Source organism: Protopterus annectens, chromosome 17.part0 (assembly GCF_019279795.1).
Source record: "Protopterus annectens isolate FY-2018-M chromosome 17.part0, PAN1.0, whole genome shotgun sequence".
Classification (NCBI taxonomy): Eukaryota; Metazoa; Chordata; order Ceratodontiformes; family Protopteridae; genus Protopterus; species Protopterus annectens.
In genome coordinates this window covers 41,089,554-41,117,358 of record NC_056751.1, presented here as the reverse complement: position 1 = coordinate 41,117,358, position 27,805 = coordinate 41,089,554, and the positions used below count along the sequence as shown (strand labels likewise).

General features: G+C 40.6%; 1 protein-coding gene across 1 annotated transcript in view; it reads left to right on the top strand.

The window, feature by feature from the left end:
* WDFY3 (WD repeat and FYVE domain containing 3) overlaps positions 1-27,805 on the top strand; it is a 5,086,165-nt gene that overhangs the window by 396,329 nt on the left and 4,662,031 nt on the right. The window contains exon 2 of the mRNA XM_044059488.1: positions 20,902-21,112. Within this exon, the coding sequence (XP_043915423.1) occupies positions 20,933-21,112 (180 nt within the window). The 5' untranslated portion in view covers positions 20,902-20,932. The remainder of the gene's footprint in view (positions 1-20,901; positions 21,113-27,805) is intronic.

The following is a 27,805-nucleotide window of genomic DNA, read 5'->3' as shown; positions in this document are numbered from 1 at the left end:
CAATTCCCTTTTCCCTTCTTCCTCTGTTTGCGAAAAAACCCAGATGTTCCACCCAGTCAGCGAGAACAAGCAATTCTAGAAATCCAAAAACTGTTAGAAAAAAAAAAAGAGTCATCCAGGAAGTCCCACCAGACCTGATGGAATATGGAACTTACTCAAGATTCTTTTTAGTGCCAAAAAAGACAGGGGACTGGAGACCAATTTTGGATCCAAGTGTACTGAAGAAGTTGGTTTGTCAAACCAAATTCCGGATGGTCACAGTACAGTCCATACTTACATTTTTGTGTATTACCATATGAAAATGGACAAACGATCCAGAAGGTTTCTCTGCTTCTGGCTGGAAGCCAGTCACTACCAGTTCAGAGCTCTGCCCTTTGGCCTCACCACAGCCCCAAGGGTGTTCACTAAATGCATGACAATAATAGCAGCTCACTTGAGACTGCAGGGATTGAGTGTTTCCATATCTAGACAATTGGCTCATTACCACCCCAACCAGGCACCAGTTGTTACAAGTGAGGGATCAGGTACTTCACGTCTGTTCCTTACTAAGAATAACTGTAAACTACAAAAAAATCAAAATTGACCCCAACTCAGAACTTAGAATTCATAGGAGCATTCCTAAATACCTGAACTTCCATAGCATCCCTTCCCCCTGTGAAGCTACAAAAAATAAAAGTTCAGGTCCAGAAGATCATCAGCAACAGGAAAGTAACCACTTGTTTAATTTTACAAGTAATAGGCTCCATGGTGGCAGTAATAACCCTAGTTTCCTTAGCAAGATATCACGTAAGAATTCTACAGTGGTTGCTAGCGTCTCAATGGTCAGTACTACACCAGTCCTTGTCGACCGGATCTTGATCACCAATCTTTGCAGAAAAGATTTAGGTTGGTGGACACACTCCAAAGACATCCTTCTAGGCCATCTTTTTGTCCCACCACAGCCCAAAGCCATAGTGACCACGGACGCCTCCCAGATGGGGTGGGATGGGCATTGTCTGGGAAAGATTGTACAGGACACTTGGTTCCATGCAGAGGCCAACTTGCACAACAATGTCCTGGAGTTAAGGGCAGTGCCCTTAGCATTGCAAGACTTTCGGACTGTCCTTCCTTCGGGAACAGTTGCAATTCAAGCAGACAGTAAATCAGTGGTTTGGTACATCAATAAACAGGGTGTAGAACCAACTTTGATTGTGGCAATGGGTGATCTCTTCAACTGCTTTCTGATAGCAACATACATTCCAGGAAGTTTCACTGTGACAGCAGACAAACTAAGCAGGTGTATTAAAATTTTCAAATATACCAGTGTGGTAATTGAACCTGTTGTTATTGAACTATTGGCCAGAGGTAACACCTTTGTTCCCAGTAGTAAGGCTGACATTGTTAAAACATTAGTTGATTTAAAATTATTTCTTAGAAAAATTAATTTGAATCTATTTTTCAGTGGTGAACAAATAGAAACCAACAATTTCCATATTACTAGTACGTTTCTACCACCTATGCACCCTGTTTTAAGTTTATTTGAAAAAATATGTGAGACCTAAGAAATATGTTGTGTTCTAACTTCAATAGGAAGAACATGTCGTTTAATGTTACTACAAAAGAAAGAACAGCTTTGCAGTCACTGAGAGAAACAGGGGTTAGGTTCATGCAACCAGATAAAGGAGGCGGACTAGTGGTTATGGCACAGGCACAATATACCGACAAAATGTCAAGTATGTTAAACAGTGATGCTTACCAATAAACTTCCAGAAATGAATTGCAACAAGCATACTCTAGAATAGGGTCACTATTTAATGACTTCTTCATAGAAGGCAGAATAGACCTGTCAGCATTCAACTATTTGACCATGTTAACACCTAGAACCCCAAACCTTTTTGGTATCCCTAAAATACATAAATCACTGGTTGATCCCCCCATGAGACCTTTAGTTGACACTAGAAATAGTATCACATATCCGTGCTTGAAAATGGTGGATAATATTTTACAGAAATATGTACAACAAGAGAAAGCAATATGTAAAGACTCCTCGTCTTTCCTTCAGAATATTAACAGCTTCGAGTACAATGGCAGCTTAAACCTTCTAACCGTCGACGTGAAAGATTTGTACACATGCATCCCTCACCAAGACTGTATAGAATGGGTGAGCTTCATGTTAAGGAAAAGAGGGGCTAAACAGTAAGAAATCACCTTGATAGAAGAAATGCTAGACGTAGTTCTATCATACAACTTCTTGATTTTCAACAACAAAACCTACCTACAGAAAATAGGTGTAGCCATGGGCTCTCCATGTGGGGGGGAGCTTCGCTAATTTAGTCATGGCTTACTTGGGAATAAGAAGTGATAGGGAAGGATGACCAAATGATGAATAAAATTAAATTCTATACATGTTTCCTAGATGACATTTTTATTTTACTGGAAGGAGATGAAAAAACAGCACTTGAGTTGGTTTCATCTTTCAGTAAACGCTCTGGTTTCTTGTCTTTCACATATACATATAGTAGTGAAAGGATTGCCTACTTAGACGTAGATTTATGGAAGGACCATAAGAACAGATCATTTTGTGCTAAAATTTATAGGAAAGAAACATATTCTAACACCTTTCTCCATTATACTAGCAACCATCCTTGGTATCAGAAAAAGTCAGTAGTAAAAGGCCAACTGGTCAGAGCAGCCCGTATGGTGTCCAGAGATGTGGATTTTTTGATGAGTGCCAATTACTCAGAGACATGTTTATGAGACGTGGTTATCCAAAACAACTCATAGACAGTCTGATCAATAAAGTAAAAACAAAAAGAGAATCTGGTATTTACCAAGCTATCCTTGGTGGTACAAAACACTTGGTGGTACAGGTTCAAAAACCAGACACATCATTACTAAGATTGGCATTCATAACCCCCTTAAGTATTGACAGTGAGGTTATCACATTGATGATCAATAAAAATTGGCCAATAATTAATAATGACAAAGAATTAGGAAATAAACTACCGGACAAACCAAAAATAGTTTGGGGAAGAGGTAAAAACATCAAACAAATCATGGAGAGCAACATACAGGGACTACCATGGAGAAAGGGTATGTTTCAATGCAATATGTGTAATTACTGTTCTCATATGAATACTGGGAAAACTTTTTGCATAAGGAATGTTACATATGAGGTGAGACACAAATTTTCCTGTCAGTCTAAAGGTGTAGTATATGTAGCCCAATGTCAACAATGCCCAGCATTTTATTTTGGGAAAACTGACAGAAAACTCAGTGAACGTGTCTATGAACACTTATATGCTATTAGGAAAAACAAATCTGAAAATGCATTAGCAAAACATACAGTGGAAAATCCGAATCATAAATTTCTGTTTAGAGCAGTTGATTGTGTTCCCACAGATGGTAGGGGTGGACCATACCATGTACAATTAGAGGTACTGGAATTATACTGGCAGATCCGGTGTAATGCCAGTGTCATTCCTGGTCTCAACGAAATATGCTCCCTCTATCCAATATTGAAGTTAAGAAGATTGTGTAGATGAGGATATAACTATACACATATTCCATTTGGATTCAACAGTGTAGTTATATCCATGTATTGACATACTTACACTTTTACACTTTTTCATATTATACTTCCTATACATATATTTTATGTGTATGTACTGAATAGATCTATTAGTTATTCTTTCAATATTGATTTGTTCTATACAGTTATGTTCTACATCAACCAGGTTTTCTATGATGTTATTGGTGATATTTTTTTTATATATATATATTATTCATTTTTCCCCAACCCCCCCCCCCTTTTTTTCATGCACACTATACATACTAGATCTATGAGTCTTATGTATTTAGACACACTGTTTTTGCTTGTTTGATACGGTCCTTACACATTGTTTATACATGGTTCAGATGTATTTTTTGGATCAGCTAGTTCCACTACTATAGACTTGTCACCCTCAATGTATACAAGGCATATATCATAGTTTGCAATATTCTTAACAAATTGTTTTAATATTTATTCTATTCATGGTTTTGGTTCACATTAGACTAGTACCAGGTTAGACTACCTTTATGGTAACAAAGTTCTTTATTGGGTCAAACTATTATTTGTTTAAATTAGTTGTGGCATTCGAATTGTGTTTTTTGCCCCTTTTTCCCCCTTCCCTTTTCACATGGTATACACGCTAGATTCATGAGTTTTTCTACAGTAAGCAATTGTTTGACAACAAGATTTTGCTTACGGTAAATATCTGTATTTTATATTATATATTTCGGATGTATTTATTGGATTCGTATCTTATTACTAAGGACCCAATATTGTCAAGTATATATATGTTTTAAAAAAGATTTTAAAAAGTTTTTTAAAAAGTTGTTAATATTTTACAATTTATAACATTTAAATGTCTCCGACTTGTTCAGTTGTTGTCAGATAAGCATGATATTCAATGTTTCACGGCAAACACAGATGTCCTTCATGGATGCATCTGCAGTCATAACAAATGGGTAGTCCTGTCAAAGTCTGGGTCTGGCTTCGGCTGATGTCGCACTTCACCCGACGTCATCTCTGCTGGTCTTCGGGTATAAAGGCATCGGCCGACACCATTTTCTTCAGTCTTTCTTAAGCAGAAGCTGTTGTGCCGGTCGGTCAGATCCAGAGATTCCTACTACGAATACCCAAAAGACTTCTAAAAGCTATACCCCGTTGGGGACCTTTTCTTGCCTCAGCCGATGTCAGAAAAAGTAAACAATTGTTTAACAAACAAATACCTCATAAGGATTTCCACTCTTACTGCCTACCTTGTTTAGGCCCAAACCACGAATGCTGCTGCCTGTTTAGCTTGTTCTTCCTTCAACCGACGCTTAGGGCGCCGTCGGAGTTTGCTGAACAGTTTTCAGATTTACATTATGCCGCCGGAGCATCCGAAAAAAAACAAAGAAAAAAGGACGACACTGCGGTCGGCGGTTACGGCGAAACCACGGATAAACAAACAAATGAGTGTGTCCGGTTTTCGCCGAAACCGATTAAAAAAAAAAGAAAGCGAAAGAAACGACTCCGAAGTTCGCGGCCCCCGCGGCACGATAAGCAAGGCATAACAAACAGCGATGTCGGGCCACCAAACCGAAAACCTGTCAATCCTCAGCCGAATCCATAATTTCTACCGAGGCTCCTGCTACTTTAGCTGAATCGGCCTCGGAAACTTTACTTACTACCGTGGCCTCCACTGATTTATCTGACACCATCCCTTTGGATGTTTCCACCCCAGCACGTGGTGCTGCTAGGCCTCCTGCAGCCATGTCTATCAAGGCCTTTGCCAGGGCCAAAGCAGCCAAATCTGCTAAAACAATTCCTGCTAAGGCCCCCTCACACAGACACCCCTCTAGCTCTCAAATGCTTACTCTGGCAGAGGATTTGATTTCCTTAATTAGGGGATCCCAATCACACCCAGACAGGGCCTCTCAGCCTCCAGAAAAGAGACCTAGGACAGAACCACCCCAGCAGGAGTGCTCTGATGACTCTTCGGAGGACTCAGACACTACAGACCAACCAGAAGCTCCTTTGTCCACTTATGAAGACTCTGATGCTGATGAATCCATTCCATTGGCCTCTCCTCCAGAAGAATTCTCTTTTGGGGAAACCTTACATGCCATGAGAGAGCAATTCCTATGGCAGGAACAGGATTTCTCAGACTCAAGAAAAAGGCTTAGAACTTTTCTGCACTTACCACAGCATAGGCCCTTAGCTATACCTCCAGTTTTGCCTGTTGTGGATGATGCATTTAATGATGTTTGCACTGCACCTGATTCTTTACCACCAGCCCCTGCCAAACCTGATAGATTTTACAGGGTACCCAACACTCACCACCACCTTTTGCAGATCCTGAGACTATATCCCAGGGGCCTAAGGCAGTAGCTTCTACCTCTACAAAAAACCCTCTCCCTTCTGAAAGGGAAGCCAGGTCTTTAGACAGATGGGGCAAAAAAGTCTACACCTCTGCCACTCTCTCAGCTAGAGCTTTAAACTGTCAGTTTCACATGATCCAATACCAAGAGTTTATGCTTGATCAGTTGTCTAAGAAAGTTTCTTCTGAAGAACCCTTAGATAAGAAATATGTTTTAGAAATGGTGAATAACATACAACAGGTTAGTAACCATTCTTGCATGGTTGAAAGAGCAGGCCCTGCCGGATCAGGTAAAAGCAAAGCTGTTAGATGCTCCTATGGATAAGGGCAGTCTATTTGGTACCTCTGCTCAACAAGTAATGAAGAAAATGGAAGAGAAGGCAAAATCTGTACAAACAGTTAAGGATTTCTTACAGGTTCAGCCCCCTCGGTTTAGCAGAAATTGGCCTGCCAAAAATTGGTCCTTTCCAGATTCATCAAAGACCCAAAGAGGCAGGTATAGACGCTCTAGAGGCAGAAACCAATCCAGAGGAAGTGCCTACAGAGGAAGACAGTGGCAGGGTAATAAGGCACTGCCACAACCACTGCCACTGCAACAGGACAATCACAGTGACTTGACCAGAGAGCAATTAGCAGCACCTTTAGGCGGAAAGTTAGCCTTATTTTCAAAAAACTGGCACTATATCACAAAAGACAAGTGGATTTTAAAAACCATAGACCAAGGCTACAGATTCCACTTCCACACCTTACCAGTAAAAAGAGGAATGCCAAACTTACCTCCAACTCAAAGAACAGAAGCTCAAAACCAGGTCACTCAGCTAACCAACATGAGAGCTGTGGAGAGGGTGCCAATAAATCAACAGGGCAAAGGATTTTACTCCAGACTCTTTCTAGTCCCAAGAAAAGAAAAAACTTGGAGACCCATTCTCGATCTGTCCGTCTTAAACACATACATCATCGCCAAAATTCAAAATGCTGACCTTACAGCAACTTCTTCCCATGCTGGGCAAGGAGTGTTGGCTGGTGACTCTAGATCTCAAGGAGGCATACCTGCACCAATTTGCAGAAGATACCTCAGATTCCTTGCAGGATCAGAGCATTATCAATTCTCAGCATTGCCAGAGTATTCACAAAATGCCTGGCATCAGTAATCGCTCATTGCAGGCTACAGGGAATCCAAATCTATCCATACCTGGACGACTGCCTGCTGCAAGCGGACAACAAAGACAAGCTGACAACAGATTTACAAAGGGTCATTTGCTTGCTACAAGCCCTGGGATACACAGTCAACTTAAAAAAGTCAAGGCTGATTCCATCCCAGACAAGAACCTTCTTGGGTGCAGAATTGGACACAGTAAAACAAATGGCATTCCTGACTGCAGAAAAACAAGAACAACTACCTCTTTACTTCTTGGCATTAACAAAGCAGAACAAACTAACAGCAAGAAAGGTCCTGCAGGCTTTGGGATTCATGGCATCATGCATAATCTTGATTCCTCATGCCAGACTACATATGAGAAAACTACAGTGGTACCTAAAAAACTTATGGTCTCAACACAGACACAGCTTAGAAACCGAGATCCCACTAATCCCATGCCTGAAACAAGAATTCCTATGGTGGTCCCAAGCATGCCAGGCAAACCTAGGCTTGCCCTTCCACAAAGGTCAAGCGAACCAGACCATCACAACGGACGCCTCAGACCTAGGCTGGGGGGCACACATGTTGGACAAATGCATACAAGGATTGTGGACTCCAGACCAGCTGCACCTGCACATAAACCAAAAAGAAATGCTGGCAGTACAACTAGCAATCCAGAAATTCAAACCTTTCCTCAAGGAAGGCCATTTATTGATAAGGACAGACAACACCACAGTCATGTGGTACATCAACATATGCAGAATGACTCTGGACCTTTGGAACATGGCTCTGAGCCACAACATCCAGTTACAGGCAACTAGGAAAGGAAAATACCCTAGCAGATATGTTAAGCAGAACCACCTCGGATGCTCACGAATGGATGCTGCACCGGACATCTTGAGACCATCACAAGAAAATGGGGAATGCCACAAATAGACCTGTTCGCATCCCCACTCAACCACCAGCTCAGGAAATTCTGCACAAGGACATTTCACCCTCTTGCATGGAAGGTGGACTCCCTTTCCTTCAGTTGGAAAGGTCTGACAGCATATGCATTCCCACCTCTTCCATTGATGCACAAGGTACTACTGAAAATCAAAGAGGAACAACCAAGGATAATTCTGATAGCTCCGAATTGGCCAAGACAACACTGGTATCCCCTGCTGAGGAGCATGTCTCAGGGATAATGTGATGCCTTTGATGTTAACTCAGAACAACTACAACATCCTGCATCCAAACCTAAAGACCTTACAACTGACTGCCTGGAACATCACTTAAGAGCAACTAACCCAGACCTATCCCAAAGGGTTAAAGACATTATACAGACCTTCAACAAGAAGGAACTATGCAGGAAAATGGAAAAGGTTCGCCACTTGGAGTGCGGAAAGAGGAAAAGAGGTGTCAAACATAGACATTGCTAACATCCTGGAGTACTTGGCAGAGCTTCTACACACAGGCCTGTCCTATTCCTCCATCAAGATACATGCTTCAGCTATTTCTGCAGAATACAGTTCTGATCCACCTGTCTTCTCGCTCTACTTAGGCAATTCCTCAGAGGAATCAAGAATGTAAAACCTCCTAGGAAACCACCACTACCAGCATGGGACTTAAACTTTGTACTAGAAAAATTGACACTCCCTCCATTTGAACCAGCAGGAACAGCGGATCTGCAACACCTATCATGGAAAACCGCTTTCCTTCTGGCAATTACTTCAGCAAGAAGGGTTTCAGAACTCCAGGCCTTAATGGCAGTACAACCCTTCCTGATCTTCCATCAAGATAGAGTCTCCATGAGAACTAATCCTACATTTATGCCAAAGGTGGTATCCAGAGTGTCCTTAAACCAGGCAATCCACCTACCCACCTTCTTTCCCAACCCACAGAACAGGGGGGAAAGGCTACTGCATACTTTGGATGTACATAGACAGTTACGCTACTACCTGGACAGAACCAAAGGTAACAGAAAAACTGACCAGCTGTTAGTGGCCTATGCACCAGGAAGGGAAGGAAAAGCAATTTCCAAACAGACAATCTCCAAATGGATAGGAAATTGCATCAGATTCTGTTACTCCTACCATGGAAAACCAATGCCACAGAACATAAGACCTCATTCAACAAGAGCTACAGCCACTACCACAGCTTTCTTAGGAGTGGCAACCAAGGACATTATTGTACTTGGACCTCTGTGCATACATTTGCCAAGCATTACAATTTACCTCTATATTCTAGATCCCGAGCAGGGTTTGCCACTGCTGTACTGCAAGGGATCCTATCTACACCATAATTTTTTTCCTTCCTCCACCCCTAGTTTAGCTATGGTATTCTACCCATTTGTTATGACTGCAGATGCATCCATGAAGGACATAGTACAGTTTTGTACCTACCATAAATGTAGATGTCCGAACTGGATAGCATCTGCAGTCAGGATTACCCACCCTCCTTCCCCTCTGTGGTACTCCTAGGGTATTTACACTCCTTATAGCTAGCTGGGGGGGAGTCTCTTATGGTGTATTTGTTTGTATATATGTACATATATGCCTATTTTTGTATTTGCCTTCTACCTTGTCTGCATACATTGGCATTTATCCAAATTTAGCCTTCCAAGAGGGCAACTGGCATCTGGGGCAAGAAACACTGAAGAAATGGCGCCGCCCGCCTTCCTATACCCAAGACCAGCAGAGATGACGTCGGGTGAAGTGCGACATCAGCCGAAGCCAGACCCAGACTTTGGAATCCGGCCGACTGAAGGGCTGCCTGACGACAGGACTACCCATTTTTTATGACTGCAGATGCTATCCAGTTCGGACATCTACATTTATGGTAGGTACAAAACTGTACTTTTCTTTAATAGTTTAAACTACTTAACACTTAATTAGTATTAAGTTCAGCTGTGGTGTTTGTAATTGTGGCACCACCCCCACCAGGATATATACCTGTAATTGTATGGTTCTTTGTCTGAAGAAGTCCCACGACTAAGTGGGATGAAAAGCACTTACTTTTATCTGTGTGTTTTATTTCATTTCTATTATCCATTAAAGTGGTTTTTACGATACAGCCTCATCGTTCTTCTGGTGCAGTGGCATTTGCGGTCTACAGCCTTTTGTGTTCAGCTATTACATTATTTGTTGGTGTAAACAGTTGCAGTTCAAGCAGACAGTAAGTCAGTGGTTTGGTACATCAATAAACAGGGTGGAGAACCAACTTAGATTATGGCAATGGGTGATCTCTTCAACTGCTTTCTGATAGCAACATACATTCCGAGAAGTTTCACTGTGACAGCAGACAAACTAAGCAGGAGTATTCTTCTGCCTCACGAGTGGTCTCTCAGTCCTAAGGGGACGGAAAAGATTTTTCATCGGTGGGGCAGCCTTACTGTGATCTATTTGCCTCTCCTCTAAACAACAAGTGCAGCAACTATTTTGTCCTGATCGCCCCTCCAGGTGAATCCCTGAGAGATGCCCTTCTAGACACTTTGCCATCTGTTTTGCTGTATGCCTTTCCCCCCGGTTCCCTTAATTCCAAAATTACTACAGAAAGCAATCAAGCTGAAGAACAAAGTAATCCTCATTGCACCTTATTGGCCTTGACAGATGTGGTTCCCCTTCCTTTGTTCTTATCTGATTCAGCAACTTGGATTCTGGACCCGTTGACAGATCTTCTATCCCATCTAAAAGGACTACTTCATCTAAACATTGTGAACTTGAACCTAACAGCTTATTTTCTTCAGTTCCATTAAAAGCCAGGCTTCCTTCACTTTCTTTCCAGGTACACCATATTCTTTTGGCCTTGCATAAACCAGCTACACGCAACCTCTATGCTAGTAAATGGAGAAGATGTACTTTTTGGGCTTGTGACAAGAATATTGATCTTTTTCAGCACCCATTGATAAGATCCTACAATTTGTAGCTTCACTTTTTGAAACAAGAGCCTCTCAATCTGCCATACAAATTCAATTAGCAGCTATTTCTAATTTCCATAATGGTTTTAGAGAATCCTGTTAGGCTTCTCTTAAACTCTGTAAAGCATTCTTAAAAGGAATACTGTTGTTAAAACTACCATACAAAGCTCATACACCTCCTTGGGATTTAAACTTAGTACTACAGACCATTGTTTAGCCTCCCTTTGAACCATCAGCTAAATGTGATCTAAAATGTTTGTCCTGGAAGACTGTATTCTTGGTGGCAATAACTTCTGCCAGAAGAATTTTGGAAATACAGGTCTTATCATGTAGGCCTCCTGATCTGATTTTCCACAAAGTTAGAGGTTCACTAAGAACCTATCCCTCCTTTTTACCTAATGTTGTGTCAGAGTCCAATATTAACCATTCTATTCATTTACCCGTTGTTTTTCCTAATTTCTCTATCAAAGGTGAATACTGCTTACATTTACTAGATGTTCACAGACAGTTACACATCTATCTTTACAGAACCAAGAATGTAAGAAAATCCAATCAATTATTTGTGCCCTCCTTATCTACAAGACTTGGCCAGCCAGTGAGAACAGTAACACTAGCCAGATGGCTCAAAAAGTGTGTTTCGTTTATCTATAATAATAAGAAAATCAATTTACCTAGACCTTTACGGACACTTTCTAAACGAGCTGTTGCTACTTCAGCAGTTTTTCAGTCTACAGCTTCTGTGGATGATATTTGTGCAGCAGCAACTTGGGCTACTCCTCATACCTTTATTACTCATTATAAATTGGATATAGACTCCAGGGGAATAGCATCGTTTGGTTCTATGGTTCTCAGGAATATCCTTCCTTGAGTCCTCCCAAGGTCCTAGGGAGCCGGGGACTTTTATCCCGTATGTCAAGGATAAAATGAAAATTAACAACATCAGATAAAGAAATTATGTACCCGCCATAGCGTTCTATCTGTGTTGTCCATTTTCATTTATCCTCTACTTCCCTCCCTCCTTCCCCCTGCCCTTCAAAGTTTTTGATAGAATGCATAATGACTTTTTTTGCCACAAGTGTTACTGGTATACAATTCCAGATATGGACTCTATGAAGGCTGTTGGGTTACTACTTACTTTGTCTGTTTTTGTTTTGCAAATTTGATCTGAGGTAATTGGGAGAGGAGCATTCTGGGTAAGAGTAAAGCTCAAGAGTTTTTGGTCAAGAGCTGTAGTAATGGCCATGTCTTTTCCGATACTCTGAACCGGACTAATTGTTGAGGATAAATGAAAATGGACAACACAGATGGAACATTATGGTGAGTACATAACTTCTTTTTTCATACTGTTTTAACAGCTATGCCATCTATTGTGTTTGTAAAGATACCCATGCCCTTGATAAAGCCACACTGATCCTTTTCAGTTAGTTTGCCCCCCCCAAAAAAAAAATTTACAACATCAAAGCCCAAACTCCTGTGTGTTTTTGTTGTTGCTGTTCAATAGATAGGGGGGCTCTGTAGGATGGACTTTCAAAAGTGGGTTCCCTACTTTGAGTAGTAGCATTGAGACATATTTTTAAGACCTGCTGATAGTTTGTTTCCTAAACTTTTGCTATTGCCACTTTAAAATCTGTTAACAGTCCAATAAGTTTTTTGTTTTAGAATACTGCCATGTCATATACTTTTGTGTACGTCAGTCCTGTCAATGTATGAAACTCCATTTGCTGGATAAGACTGTAATGTAATTAGCACACTCCAAGAAAAATCTTGAAGATTGGATGGGAAATAGGAAATTCACCCCGGGGATCACCTCTGTGGCTCTGCTCGACAGGGGCACAGGAAAATAATTTTCTTGGGTGGCGAAAGCCAGGGTACCTTTTTGGCTAGGCTTGTATAGGCCCTAGAGCCGATAGTCTAGTACCTACCTGTGAACCTATGTTTGTCTTCATATGACAGCCTGGAGAGATTGGATTTCCCTAGGCACTTCCATTCCAGGGAACCTGACCATCTTGTTGACCCAGTATAAGTTGGAATCGTGCTGTCTTCCTGGTAATTTCAATCACTGCTGACAAATTGGAAAACTAGCACAGAAAACTACTTTCAGTGAACATTAAACAAAGGTTTTATTGCAAGGAGCAAGCCTCACATTGTAGTCTGCATTTTGGGGAACTGCAGCAGCGGAGAAAGTGTGAAGTCCAGGGCTCACTGAAATCCATTTTCAGTGCAACCATTTGGCTGTGACTGCACTTCATTATGTTTGTGCATCTGTCTTGAATTCCCTGTAATTCAACCAGACAGTGTCTCAAAGCAACGTCATTTTTTCCAAGATCTAATGCTTTCAGTAGCCGCAGCTCCATGTTGTGTAATATTTATAGTTACTCCAAGTGTTGATTGTGTGTTGCTTTTGTGGACAAACCCTTGTAATTCCGTCTTATTTTCTGTAACAAAAAAAAAATAAAGAAAAACTATTTTATTTTGCAGTCTGGCTGGGACCTGGTATTGTAACAGTAGTATTGGATCATCATCACCTTAGATACTTTCCTGCTGTTGATATGAATAGTCCTGCAAATGCATTAGTTGCTTATCCTTGCAGTAAATTAAGTTTTTAGAAAGCTGATTCTGACTTCAGTGTAAATGGCCTTCAACCATGTCCCACAATTGTGAGGGTTATTCTTTCAAGTGACTTTTCTAAATTTCTTTCTTAAATTTGGCACAAAACTTGGGGGCGCCAAAGGCTTTAGTGTAGTAGGATTCTGTCTCCACTTAGAAAGGAGGGTTGGGGTAATGTAGATATGTGGTTATATTTTTAATGCAAGTGGGTTGTGCTCAGACAGGAGATGGACACATCAGACCCTTGTAATTCTTATAGCTAAAATACTAGATCAACATATTGTATACTTGTATTATACTTTGTAACTGGAGCAATATGGTTAAAATGGAGAGATGTCTGATAAGTAAAGATTAAGTATCATTTGTCAGACCTAAAATAATGCTGTGATGCCCCACCACTGGCCTAGTAATCAAGGAGCCTCAATCCTCACCACTAGCACCAGTGGGGGATGCACATTGGGAGGATGACAGGTACACATGCAGTATTTCCAGATGCTGCTTTCTGGTGCAGCAGTATCCCTTAAGAGCACACAAAGACCACAGTCAGTCCAGGGGTGGTTTCTCCCACTTTCTCCAGATCCCCAATAAGACTCTCCACTGGCACAGCTATAGAGTTGAGATCTTAGCTGAGTGGTCAAGCCAAGACCTTCAACAATCCCTCTGTCCAACCAGTGCTTTGTGTCCCTGCCCAAGTAGCTGACACACACACACACACTTGGAGATTTGTTTTGTGCATCCACACACAGACACACACACACATCCTGGGAAAGGCTGACACAGGTTTACTAGCTATGCCCCCTTCTGCCCAGACTATAAAGTTGTTATTACTGCCACCAGCCAACTCTTTAGCAACTACTTTAAGGCTCTTATCAAAGGGTGTCCAATCTTACTGTGTAATGTTACTATCAATACAAATGGTTGTTTGACCAAGAGTAAGGTTATTAGGAGTGGCCTACACAGTGTCACCAAATAAATATGCAAGTACTCTCAGAGCTTAAATATATCTAGACAGATCAGCCACAATGAAAGGTTTAAATATATTTAATAATAAAGGAACAAGAAAATAATCTGTATATAGTTTCAGTGATATCATAGTTCAAAATCACAGGAAATATTTAAAACAGCATTGCAGGAGAGTCACAAATAAATAAAGAACATATCTAAGCTATGCTTTGTTGTATTCCTGACTATATCTAAGAGAATTGCTATAACCTAGTACACCTGCTTAATTAGAGCAGCAAGGCAGATGTGGTAAATAGATCCTCTAGTTGATGTTGTCAGATCAAAGACAAAATACATAATCCAGTCCCTCTCTTTCTTAAATTAATATATCCGATATTACTGCTGGGATAGCTTGCAGAATGACATAATTTCTTGTCATCTGACCGTTTCCCAGGTAAACCCACCACTGCTGAAAGGTAGCAGTATTTAGCATCTACCTGTGAAAATAAATACACAAGGGCTTTTCCTTAGATCTTTGCAGATCCTGGAAGTCATAAAACAATGAAACGCTTCCAAGACGGTACAGAAGACATCTCATTACAGACATCGTGTCTGTTGCTGCACTGAAACTGAAAGATAACATCTTTCTTATGGCCCAGCCATAAAGTAATTTAATTTCAACTATTTTTCTGAAGTTTTAGAAGTTAACCTTTTGTATTCCAGTTTCTCCATGTTAAAATATATACATTTAAACAGTTACAATAGTGCAGGTACATTTCTGTTCTATTCCAGTAGGGCATGCTGTGGTAACATTTTTACGCTCAGTACTTTACAAACCTTTTTCAACAGACACTTGTGTACCAGAAGTTTGATATTCACATAACATGCAGTTCTAATACAGTTGTAACACAAGCATTTTACACAAATCATTTCAATATTCACCAATGACATATAATTATTTGCAAAATTCCAGATAGCGGTGCTGGCAGTATTTGCAATCGTGACAACTGCATTAAAGAATTTTAAAATTTTGGAACTAGAGATAATTAATTTGTGCTTGGAATTGGCATCTGTATTCCCAGGGCTTGTTGAACAGTTACAATCCCCATGCAAAGATTATTTCTCACATTTCCCAGTCTAAATGTTGTAGATGAGTGGGTCTAATTACACTAGTTGCTCTTTTGCTTAGAATATAAGCTGAAATCAATGATTTCCATCTGAACTTTCCTAGTTTCTTATTTTGTGCAACATGGAGATGCTTTTCCTTTAATGGAAGCACTTCCGGTATTTGCTTCCTGATTCAGAAGCATATTTTGCTTTTTGATTTTCACTTGTAAAATGAACAGAACATGCTGGAAAGACAGATCAAGTCCCAAAGAATTCCTGTGCTATGGAATAGACTCCTCATACATGTAAAACAGAGTTCATCCTCGACCCTCTTCAAACGAAACCTTGACAGTTGGATGGGAAATGTGGTCTGGCCCCTGTATCCTTTACAGACGCCGGCCATCAGCAAGAAAAGTATTGTCTTAACTAACACCCCCCTTTACAAATCCTTAATTACCTCCCTACTAAAATCCCTCCATAAACACCTATGATACTAGGGATCCAAATGGTTTGGGGTACACGGCTAGGCTTGTAATGGCCCTAGTGGTCATTAATGTAATTACAATTCATGAACCTAAGTGAGTAAGTGAGTGGCCACCTCTGTGACAGACAACCATAAAGATTCACTTTGTGTACTTTCAGTGGGGAAAGCATGGAGGCAGTTAAAACAATTCTGTTGTGGTTTGTAAATAAAAAAAAAAAAGTTTTGTCTAAATGACTTGGTGGACAGGGGTATTTAATACTATGTGAAATTTGTAAGATGTATGGACATAATTCAGGTGGGTAAGATTTAGAAAAAGCCGGTTGTATTAAATATAAGGATCAAGTGTGAGGATGAAGCTGGGAATGGGAAAATAAGTTACAGAAAGGACATTACAGTAGTGGAACAGTGCACCCAAAATTCATATATTCCCAGAGGTAACATTATTAAAATACAGAGATATAGACGGCTAGGTTTTCTCCTTAAAGCTGCTTCTATCTGCTGATACCCAAACTGATGTTAATTTATCTGATGTTTTTATGGTTACTATTCAGACAGATGGCAAAACAGACTTAAGAGATGAGACTAGGTTATCTCCTCAATTAGAAGGATTGACAAGGAAGGAAATGCATGGTCAGGTAGTAACATAAAGGAGTGTATAGCAGTCAATAATCTTGTTAGAAATAGTAACTCTGTAAGTGGAAAAGAGGGAAGCATGGAAAACCTGAACCAGTCTTAGATGGAGTGGATGATAAGATTGTAAGGGGAGACAGGCCATGTAGTAAAATAAATAGTTCTCTTGTGTCTTAATTTCTCTATTAGTGATGAAGGGTCAGATAACATTGGGTATGAGAAGGTAGAAACAGAGAGAAGGAGAGCATTGGTGGGGACTGTTAATAGCAGCATCACTGCTAATTTTATGATAGGTAGCATAGGTATGGGCACAGCTGTTTTGGGCAAAGATCTTAATGATCTTACAAGGACTAATGTAGGACACGGGGAAAACAGATTTTGGTAATTGATGAGTCTTTACGCATGAATAAAGTGTGATAGTATTTGTTTCTTCATTAGCTGGTCCCAAAATTAAAAATATCAGGAAAACTATAGATCAATTCTTCAGAAGTGTAAAGAAATATGGCATTGTCATAGTTGTAGGTAGAAGTAAAGATGACCAATAGGAATGTCTGTAAGAACGACGTAGAAAAGATATCAAAGCTTGGTAAGGAACTAGGATTTGAAGTTCTCTTCTTTGCTAATTTTAGGGGCAATCTGTTAAGCGTTGCAAGACTGTTTACAAGCATTATTAGGCAACACTACTTGAGTTGATCACTGAACACTGTTGCTTTATGGGAAGAAATGATAAATAAGGAATGTATTTTGCAAGCGATAAAACTCACCTAAGTCACCAAGGAAACAAATTCTTCTCCAGTAAGTTAAAAAAGATGACCAAATTATAGGACAAGTAAGAATAATTGGGGACTCAAATGTTTAAAACTTAAATACATTCTCAGCCTTGGAAACAGAGAAGGCTGTAAAGTTTTGGTAATAACAGAAACTTTGGTTTTCAGGTGTTAAGAAACCGGCTGCACTCTAAGAATACATAAGATGCATAGAATACCATAAGTACAGAAAGGAAAGGGAAAGCGAGGGAGTATAAATCTATGTGAATTGTAAGTTTTCTTCATTTATTTTTAACAATAATGTACATAAACTGAGTGATTTCAAAATGTTTGATTAAGCATGACAGGCACATAAGTCTTTTATAGGCTTCTGAATCAAAACAAGGAAGATTTAGATTTGTTTACAGTAGCATTGAGTATACTATGTTGAGTGGTTATCACATCATAGCAGGTTGTTTGAGCAACCATAATATAGATTGGGAATTCCAGATGGAAAGTAATAGTCCTATGAGACAAGTAGTAGAGGTTGATAAAGATTAAAGTTATTTACAGATAGTTATAACAGGAACGATAGTATTCTGGTTGTTATCTTTGTGAAGGAAGGCATGACCACTGGTCTTGCTGCCAGAGCTGGATGGCTCAGACCACCTATGGCTCTCATGGGAACTGGCAGGAAATGATAATAAGATGTCTTGTTTGCAGAGCAAGTCTACATATTCATTCTGCAGAGATAATTATAGTGATGTAGTAAATGTATATAATTGGAAAAGGAGTGAGTATTTCAGAATCTTGGGGAATGTTCTATGATTTTATGATTACTCTAATAGAGAAATTCATCCTGGTAGTGATTCACACCTTGGTAATAAGTTAAGTTTAGCTCTTGGTGGACAACTAATTTTGGAAAAAAATCGGAAAAGTACTCTTGGCAGGTTTACAAAAAGAGACCGTGGGACTATAATTAATAAAATTAAATATCAGATGGCCAAGTCAAGGTTCAGGAAGTTAAAATGTACTAGATGTAGTTGTGAGTGCAGAGTGGCTGAAAATAAAGCAGTCAATAAGAAAACATTATTCTCACATTTGAGAATTTGTAGAAAAGGATAATCAATCTAATATAACTCTAGAGCAGTAAACATTTTAACAGATCCTAAACTGTTGGGAAGCTGCGGTGGTACAGCGGTAGCATTGTTGCCTCACAGCAAGAGGTTCTCCTGTTCGATTCATGACTGGAGTGCCTTCTGTGTGGAGTCTGTATGTCCTCCCTGCGGTCGAGTGGCCTCCGAAAGACATGCGTGAATGGGCGTGCCTTTGCTGAAGGTTGGGCTTCGGGCTGGCAACTAGGCACCATAAAAAATCTACTGCCAATCATTAGCGGACTGGAGTTCTACTGTGGCGACCCCTAACCAGGAAAAGCCAAAAAAACAAACAAACCAAAACTGTTGGATAATTTATTTGTGGGTAAACTTGCAAAAGTAAAATCATTTTTTGATATACTGTAATTATTAGACTGTTGCTGTGGTGTAGAACTGTGCTTACCCATTTCATTAGAATGTATGGAGAAATATTTTAAAGCAATTAAACCTACTTCTGCAGCTGATCCAGTTGGTGGACGTAATGGGTTTTACTTCTCAAAACTTGTTAGCTGCCAGTCTGCTTGTTTGCATTATTTATATTGGAGCTCACTTAGTTGTGATTTTGTTCAACCGTCATGGAAAGAGGCACTTGTGGTTCCTATTTGTAAAATGGGGGGGATCCACAATGATTGACATGTATCGCCCAATCAGCTTAACCTGCATGTTTTGGAAATGTTTTAAATGCATCATATGTGACTACCTTACTGAGCAGGTATTGAACTCCATCAAATGGGAGGTTGTTCTTGTTTAACTGATCTAACCAATTTCTGGGGGATTGGTTGGGAAGCTGTGGCAGTTGTATATTTGGACCTTTGGAATGTCTTTGATTCAGTGTCTCATAAAAAATTTTAAATATTAAAGGAGAAAAGAAACGTCATTGGCCATATTATAAAATGAGTTGGCACTTAGCTAGAAGGTAGAACTTGAAAAGTCAGAAACAAAAATATCTTGAAGTTGGTGTCCTCCAGGGCAAAAATTGTGTACTATCTTTGTTAGATTTTCCAAAAAAAAAAAAAAAAAAATGCAAAATTAGGTGGAGCAAATTTGTGGTTGATACAAAGATAGGCTTGATAGTGTCGTAACGTAGGCAATCAGTTTAGGTTACAAAGTTTCCTGGACACACTAGAGATGTAGGCAAAAAGAAGATCTGTGGAGTTCATTGTAAAGAAATCAAATGCTGCAGCTTACCTTGTTGGATACTGGCAGTATTTTGGTAGCAGTAACTCAGCACTATCCTTATGCTCTGACCAGTAATAATTTTGGAAGATACGCCAAATGCCAGGGATCTTGTGAAATTAATTGATGGTGATTTCACATTTGAAGCAAATATAAGGGGTCATCATAAGAAAATGCTATATGGCAGTTAAAGATGTATTGAGAACTGTTACAAGCAGGAACAAAAAAGTGTTACTTCCACTGTATAAAGTGGTCAGACCCCACCCGTATTGAGTACTGTGTAGCTGTTTGCATTCATAAGTGCGATCAACTTAAAAGACTGGAAGGAGTTACAAATAGGAACCACAAGTGCCTCTTTCCATGATGGTTGAACAAAACCACAACTAAATGAGTTTACTTAGCAAATTGGATAGATCTGAAAGGTGGATTAGAAAAAAAAAAAGCTAGAAATACTGTTGTTGTACTCGATAAATTATAGAGTGATAAGAGGCTATTTAATTTCAATCCATGCCAGTGCACTTCTATGGGCTAGGCTTGTGAAGGTTCCAGGGCCATTAGCCTAGTACACACCTATGAGCCTATGAGCTTAAGTTTTTAGATAGTAGCCAATATGGGTGTTGAAATCAGTCATTCTATCGAGGCTCACAATAACAAAAGATTTTCTGGTTGTTCATAATAGTGTTAAGAGAACAAAAAAAATGTTTTTTCGTTGTAGAGCAGGATGGATGTGGAATACTCTTCTGCACAGAATAAGTCAGGTTGATGGATTGATGCCTTTTTAGAAGGGTCTTTATAACTGGTTGGGAAATAGGGTGTAGGATATGACTTTGTTAGGTAGCAAGCTTTTTGAAGGCCTGTCTTAAAGCTTATAAATATTCTTCACAAGCATTGAAACCTTTTAAAGAAGTGCAGTTTACATCTAATCGGTAGGAAAGATCATCCTTAAGGCTACATATTCTTCTGTGGGTATTTTTTACGTTTAAATAAATGTTTAATATTTGCTGATGGGGGGCTGTGGCAGTATCAGGGACAGGCAAGTCTAATAAAAAGAAAAGTATAAGAATCACGTTACTGATGCTTTTTTATGCTGAGTGGGATTTACTGATCATTAATGCAATTGTTTTTTCACAGATCTGGCCATACTGTTTGTAATCCAGCAGATATGAACATGGTAAAAAGGATTATGGGGCGGCCACGACAGGAGGAGTGCAGTCCACAGGATAATGCATTGGGGCTTATGCATCTGCGCCGTCTTTTCACAGAGCTGTGCCATCCTCCACGACACATGACCCAGAAAGAACAAGAGGAGAAACTTTACATGATGCTGCCAGTGTTCAACAGGGTAAGCTGAAGCATTTGGTGCATAAAGACGAGTGTGTAAGTTACAAAAGGGTTCTCTTTCAATGCCTGGAATGTAGGCACATTTGCTGCACATTCTAGGCTGATGCTATCAACATGTCTCACAGCTCTCCAGGTTTTTGCCTTATATTTTTGGTTTGTTCCTCATTAAATTTGTGGTTTTCTGGCCTGTCATTGAGTATTGAAGTTTCTACGCAATGACAGACATTTGAATTTGACATTTTGTCATTCAGAAAATACATGTTAATGCAAAGCCTTTTACAATAGCACATTCATAAGAACAATTTTTTTAAATCTGTCCCTGTTTTGGGGCCTTTGCCCTTGCCATTCTTTTGGCTTTTTTAAATAGAATAACTGATCCTGTCTAAGAAAGGAGGAGCTGCTCTTTATAAAGTCAGAAGGTTGTTCCCACCTTTAGTCCACTTATCTGCTCCATGAAATGTGTGTGTGTGTGTGTGTGTGTGTGTGTGTGTGTGTGTGTGTGTGTGTGTGTGTGTGTGTGTGTGTGTGTGTGCCTTACAGTTAATGAAACTGATACATTGTGAGGCATTTTGCAAAAGAAGCCTTATTTAATTATTTCATGTTTTTTGCTGACTTGCACCAGCGGTTAATGGAAAGTTTTTCACACTGTAGTAGAAGAGGCACCAAGATAAAGCAGTCTTGCCTTCCAAACTACCTGTCCAGAGGCTGTTGATAGTCCAGCGGCAGTGACAGCAGCATAGTTTACTGTGTTGTTGGTCCAGCGACAGTGACTGCAGCATAGTATACTATGTTGTTGGTCCAGCGGCAGTGACTGCAGCATAGTATACTGTGTTGTTGGTCCAGCAGCAGCAACCAGAGCACAGTATGCTATGTTGTTGGTCCAGGGGCAGTGACTGCAGCACAGTATGCTGGTGGTCTTGGGTTTGAGTCCCAAATGAGAGCTAATCTTGTCCTTTCCTTTCAATGCTTCTAGCAATGCCTAAGCAGAGTATGTTCTGTGTGTGTGTGTGTGTGTGTGTGTGTGTGTGTGTGTGTGTGTGTGTGTGTATATAATTTGATCTTGATTTTGGTTACCAGCCTGGGGTTTCCTAACTGAAAGATAAGTCTCTTGAAGGAAAACTAGCCTGTCTGACCAGAGACTCTTTATCCTTTCACTTAGATTATTCTAAAGAGAAGTGACAGAAATGCTTAATTGTGGAATATCACCTTCAGTGTTAATCATAACAGACCATTTCTTTAGTTCACTAATAATGAATGGGTTTAAGCTGGTCACAGAGCTCACCTTGAATCAGTCCCTGTAAGTCCCTGTTTTTAATTCTAGAAAGGGAACAGAACCCCCACCACACACACACTGTTCAGGAACTGTAATGATCAGATGGCCTAACCTCTGCAGGAACTGCTTAGCCCTTTCAAGTAAAAGAGTATCAGGAGGGAAGGTGGGTGGGACCTGCAATTTTAACGCATGTGGTTGAGGTGAGAGTATGCAGTGCAAATCAGTTTATTTTCTTTAGAGAGTTTTTTTGGAGTTCTTTATCCTCCTCTTCTTAGTTCATTTCAGCAGTTTCCCAGTACCTATTCTGTTCTGTTTAAGGTCATGGAAAACACAGCACTTCATTAAACTGTCGGGAGAAGGTATGGAGTCACTGTTGTATGCATGTTGGTCCAATACAGGACATTTAGGCGCACACATACACATCTGGGATGTGGAAGAAACCAGTGACCCTCGCAAAGACCATCACAGACATGGTAAGGACATGCATACTCCTCAAAAAACACATCACATAACCAAATCAGAGAACCAGCTACTATGATTTTTTTTTATTTTAGTTTTGGATGGTAAATAAAGCCTGATCTTTCTTTAAGGGAGGGTCAGTATAGCAGTAAATCATAACATCTGAGAAATTCACTAGCATAATTAAGTAATTTCTGCCCAAATTATCTACCAAAGATAGTAGTGACGAGCAACTCCTTTGTAAGTAGTGTTGATGTATGCATATGTTACCACCACTTCAAATCTGTTGTAGTGCTTGGTGAGATTTATGATTTGAAAGCACATTGTTGGTCGTAAGGCCTATATTTCATAACTGTTTTGAAGAAAGACATTGTTTCAGCTAATACAGAATAGTTGTCTTCATGAATTTTACCTGGGGGAGTAAAGGTTTCCCAGATTAAGTACAAATGAGTAAATAGTAAAGCACCTTTCTGTATACTTCTTACACCCATAGTTCCTAATACATCATGACATTTTTGGGGGTCTGGATTCCTTAACTGTTTTTTTTTTTTTTCAACACTTTTGTCGAATTATCTATTAAGACATAAGTGAGCATACATGTATGTAAAATAAAACAAACCATGTTAACATCTTCTGGGTCTATGTCAAAAGATCGAATGGACAAATTTGTGTGCAGGTGTTTTTTGTCTTTTAATTATTTTTTTTTCGAGTGACTGAATTGTTGGTCATATTGTCTTGACCATATAGGTTTCACCCCTGTATCACTAGGTGGGTTGCAGATTGGCTCACAAATAGAACCCACAGTGTGAAAGTAGCAGACTCCAAGTCAGACTGCCCAGCAGTCATGAGTGGAGTCCCACATGGATCGGTCCTGGATCCTCTCCTGTTTATCATCTACTTCTCAGAAGTCCAGGCCAACACGGAGGGACTCTGGCTGACCAAGTTTTCAGATGACTGCAAGCTGGGAGCCATTATTAACTCCCCAGGTGATGTAGACATCCTACAGAAAGGCCTCACTGAGACCAGTGACTGGTGTCGAAACCATGGCCTTAAGCTTAATGCCAAAACATGCACCATCATCCCCTTTGGGAAAAACTCAGTTCCCACTAATTACCACATCGATGGGGACCCACTGAACACTGAAGGCGTTATACATGACCTGGGGATACAGGTTGACAGCAACCTCTCCTTCAACCACCACATTGCCACTGTGGTCAGAAAGTCCTATGTGGCACATCTCATTACCAAGGGTTTAGCATCCAGGAAGAAAGAATTCATCATTTCTCTCTACTCTTCCCTTATTAGGACAGTCATCGAGTATAATGCCCCATTTGGCATGTACCTCATTAGACACATGCAACAGCTGGAAAGGCCACAAAAGTACCTCACAAAAAGGATCCTGTGTCTTAAACACATGTCCTACATGGACAGACTGAAAAAACTCCAGCTATTCTCTGTCTCATATTGTCTAGTAAGAGGCGGTCTCTGCTTGACTTACAAAGCCATGTCTGACCCAGCCCTGTTAGAAATGCTACATCTAAAGAAATCCAAATCCCTCCGCGCCAGACCTCAACCTCATTACCACTATCAATAGAATGTGCTGGAGGGACAGGTTCAAAACCCAGAGACTGCCCATGCTCTGGAAAAGACTTCCTGTACATGTCAAGCAGAGCACCTCAATGGCCCTCTTCAAGAGAAATCTTGATGAGTGGATGGGAAAAAGAAAGTTCACCCTTGGGATCACTGCAGTGGCTCTACTTGATAGAGGCACTGGGAACTAACTTCAGGTGGCACAATGCCAGGACACTTCTGTGCGCTAGGCTTATAAAGGCTCCAGGGGCATTAGCCTAATACACGTTGATCTTTTGACAATGACCCAGTGTTCCATGTTTTTTTGTATAATTGTCATAAATCCAACATTACATTAATTGCTCAATGCTGGTCTTCCCTTACACCTTATTCTTCCTCCAAAACATGTTTCTGCATTTATTGTTCCAGCAGTATTCATTTTTGTATGTAATTTACTTCTGCCTTTTCTAAAGATCCCATTTCCAGTTATATTGTCTCTATTACAATACTCAGTGCTTCAGAAACGGTTTAGACTTTGATTTCCATTTTCTAGTAATTGCTGTTTCAGAAGCCAGTAGAATTAAACTTAAGAAGGCCTTACTATGTTTAGGCAATTCAGATCCTGTATCCCAGCTCAGAAAAAAAATCATGTCCTTAGTTACACCCATTTGCTCATCCAGTATTTCTGACAGAGTGCTCTGTAGGGAATATTTGAAGTCTCAGTTCATTACGCTCACGAAACATATAATGTCCTTCTGTTCTCATGTTACAGTATTCTCATTTGTGAGGTCCTCCGCCTCAGGCGACTCTAATGACCAGCTCCTATGTAAAAGCTTAAGCCTGGTTGCTGTGAAGTGCATGGGACGTCACACGCAGGGCCATAAACCATGGGCCATAAATATGACATCTGCACGCACAGCCCTCGGAACCTCTCTGCCCCAGTCGAACATCTGATTGATCGCTTTGCTCCGCACTATAGAAGACGTCTTCAGATAAGTACACCATTGGAGATTTTTTCTTATTTTACTTAGACTTGGTTTGCTGTTGCTCCGTATATAGCTGATGTCATGTAGAAAGGGGAAATGTAAGTGCAGCCGCCAGATTCCGCACAAGGATTCCCATGAACTTTGTTCTGCTTAGGCCAATCCTATGACCATACGACCTGTAGCATTTGTCAGTCGTTCATCCCAAAAACCCTACGCAGTCTGGCAGCCTTGAAACTATTTGTGGAAAACCAGTGACTCAAGTGTTTAGCCCTAGGTATGGAACCCAAATCGGCCGTCATGGTGGAGCTGCCTAAAAAGGCGGCCAAGGTTTCAAGGCCTACTGCTACTACTACTGCCCTCCTACATCGGATGTCCCACCAGCTACCGGTCTAGGGACTGAGGGACGTATGGATGAACTGGAGACTTCGGTAGGTACCTTGATTAAAGCTGCCCTTGAATTTCCAGAAGGCATGTCCACGGAGGTTACTGTGATGTCAGCTCCGGGTGATATTGAGGGGGAACTCTTCATGTTCTTCATGTTTCACTGTTGCAGTCATCACATTTGGGTTATCTGCATGCAGGTAGTCCTCAGCTGGCCTGAATACCAGAGTCTTGGATTCCTGCGTCAGATGCTGTCTCTTCTTCCATGACGTCAGGTCGTCCGGGGTATAAAACATGCAGCCGATGCCATTACATCAGTCTTTCTTGCAGTGCGGTTCCTGAAGCAGAAGCAGTTCGCAAGTGCCGGTCAGCCGACTCCTGAAATTTTTGTTTTTAAGTTTCAGAACCGAAGTCTTCAAAAAGATAAGTACCCTGTTGGGGATCTTTTTTCTTGCGCCAACCGATGTCAGTAAAAGTTAATTGTCTTACCTGTGGAAAACAAATACCGCATAAAGATTTTCATTCGTACTGCTTTCCTTGCTTAGGCCCAGACCACGACGTCCCTCATTGTCGGTTTTGTGCCTTGTTCAACCCCCAAACTATTCATTGTCGGGCTGTCTTTGCAGCAAATGATTTTGGTACTCAGTATCCGTACTCCGAAATGGCTTTGTTAAGCCATCCGACTACCGATCTTCCAAAAAAATGTAAGAATAAAGACAGAGACAGACCGCATAGGTCCAAAACTGCCGACGACGCTTCTGTTAAGCTAGTCACAAGTCTGACGGTACTCAGTGAGGCGCTTTCGCAGCCCCTGATACCTGCTACTTCTGATTCGCAGGCCTCTACTGAGACCCATTCGGAGTTCGGTATGCTGCGAGATGCTTCAACTGTGGAACCTGCGAATGTCTCTACCTTGGATGGGTCCGGAGCCACTGTGCAGGCACTGGCTTCTGAGGGTGTATTCAGGCCTACGGACTTGCATATTAAACCAACGCCTCCTTTTTTAAGGCCTAAACCTCGACCCATGCCTAGAAAACCGACTCCCAGGCCGCATGCTCAGGCCTTTATGCCTAAAAAACAAATGATAAGAATGGCTGAAGATCTTTTAAGTTTAATCAGGGGAAACCAACCACCCTCTTCTAAGAGACCTAGGACTGAAATTGTTTATGAATCTTCAGACCAGGATTCTGATTTTTCTGATTGATCTGGATGTACCCTTATCTACTTATGAAGATTCTGATGCAGAGGACTCTTGTTCCCTCTGCTTCCCCTCCAGGGGATTTTTCTTTTGGTGAAACCTTGCACACTGTAAGGGAGCATTTCCACTGGGAAAGCCAGAATTTCTCTGTTTCAAAAAAGAGGCTAAGGGATTTCTTACTCTTGCCTCAACATAGGCCTTTAGCTATACCTCCTGTACAAGACATTGTTGATGATGCCTTTTTGGAATTTATTTTGGCCCCTGATTCTTTGCCTCCTGCTCCCAGAAAATCTGACAGATATTACAGGGTTCCTGATTCTCACAAGTTCCTTTTTAAAAATCCTATAGCGAATCCAGAGACTATTTCACAGGGACCCAAGGGCATTAAGGCCTGTACTGCCAAAACCCCTCCCCCTTCTGATAGAGACTCCAGGGTGCTGGATAGATGGGGTAAGAAGGTTTACACATCTGCAGCCTTGGCCATTACGGCCTTAAACTGTCAGTTTCATATGTTAAAGTATCAACAACATATTATTGGATTGCTTAAACAGAAAATTATGTTGATTCCTGACTGTGCTGAAAATAAGGAATTACAGGATTTAATGCATTTTGCTGAACAGGTTGGAGAACATACTTTGCAATGTGGGTTTGATTCTTTAGAGGCCTCTTGCAGGGCTGCTGTCACTGGGTCTGTACTCAGAATGCATGCTTGGCTTAAGGAGCAATCTTTGCCTGATCATGTTAAAGCTAAAATGTTTGATGCTCCCTTAAATCAGGACCACCTATTTGGCAACAAAGCTGAGGAAGTTTTTAAAAAGATGGAAGATA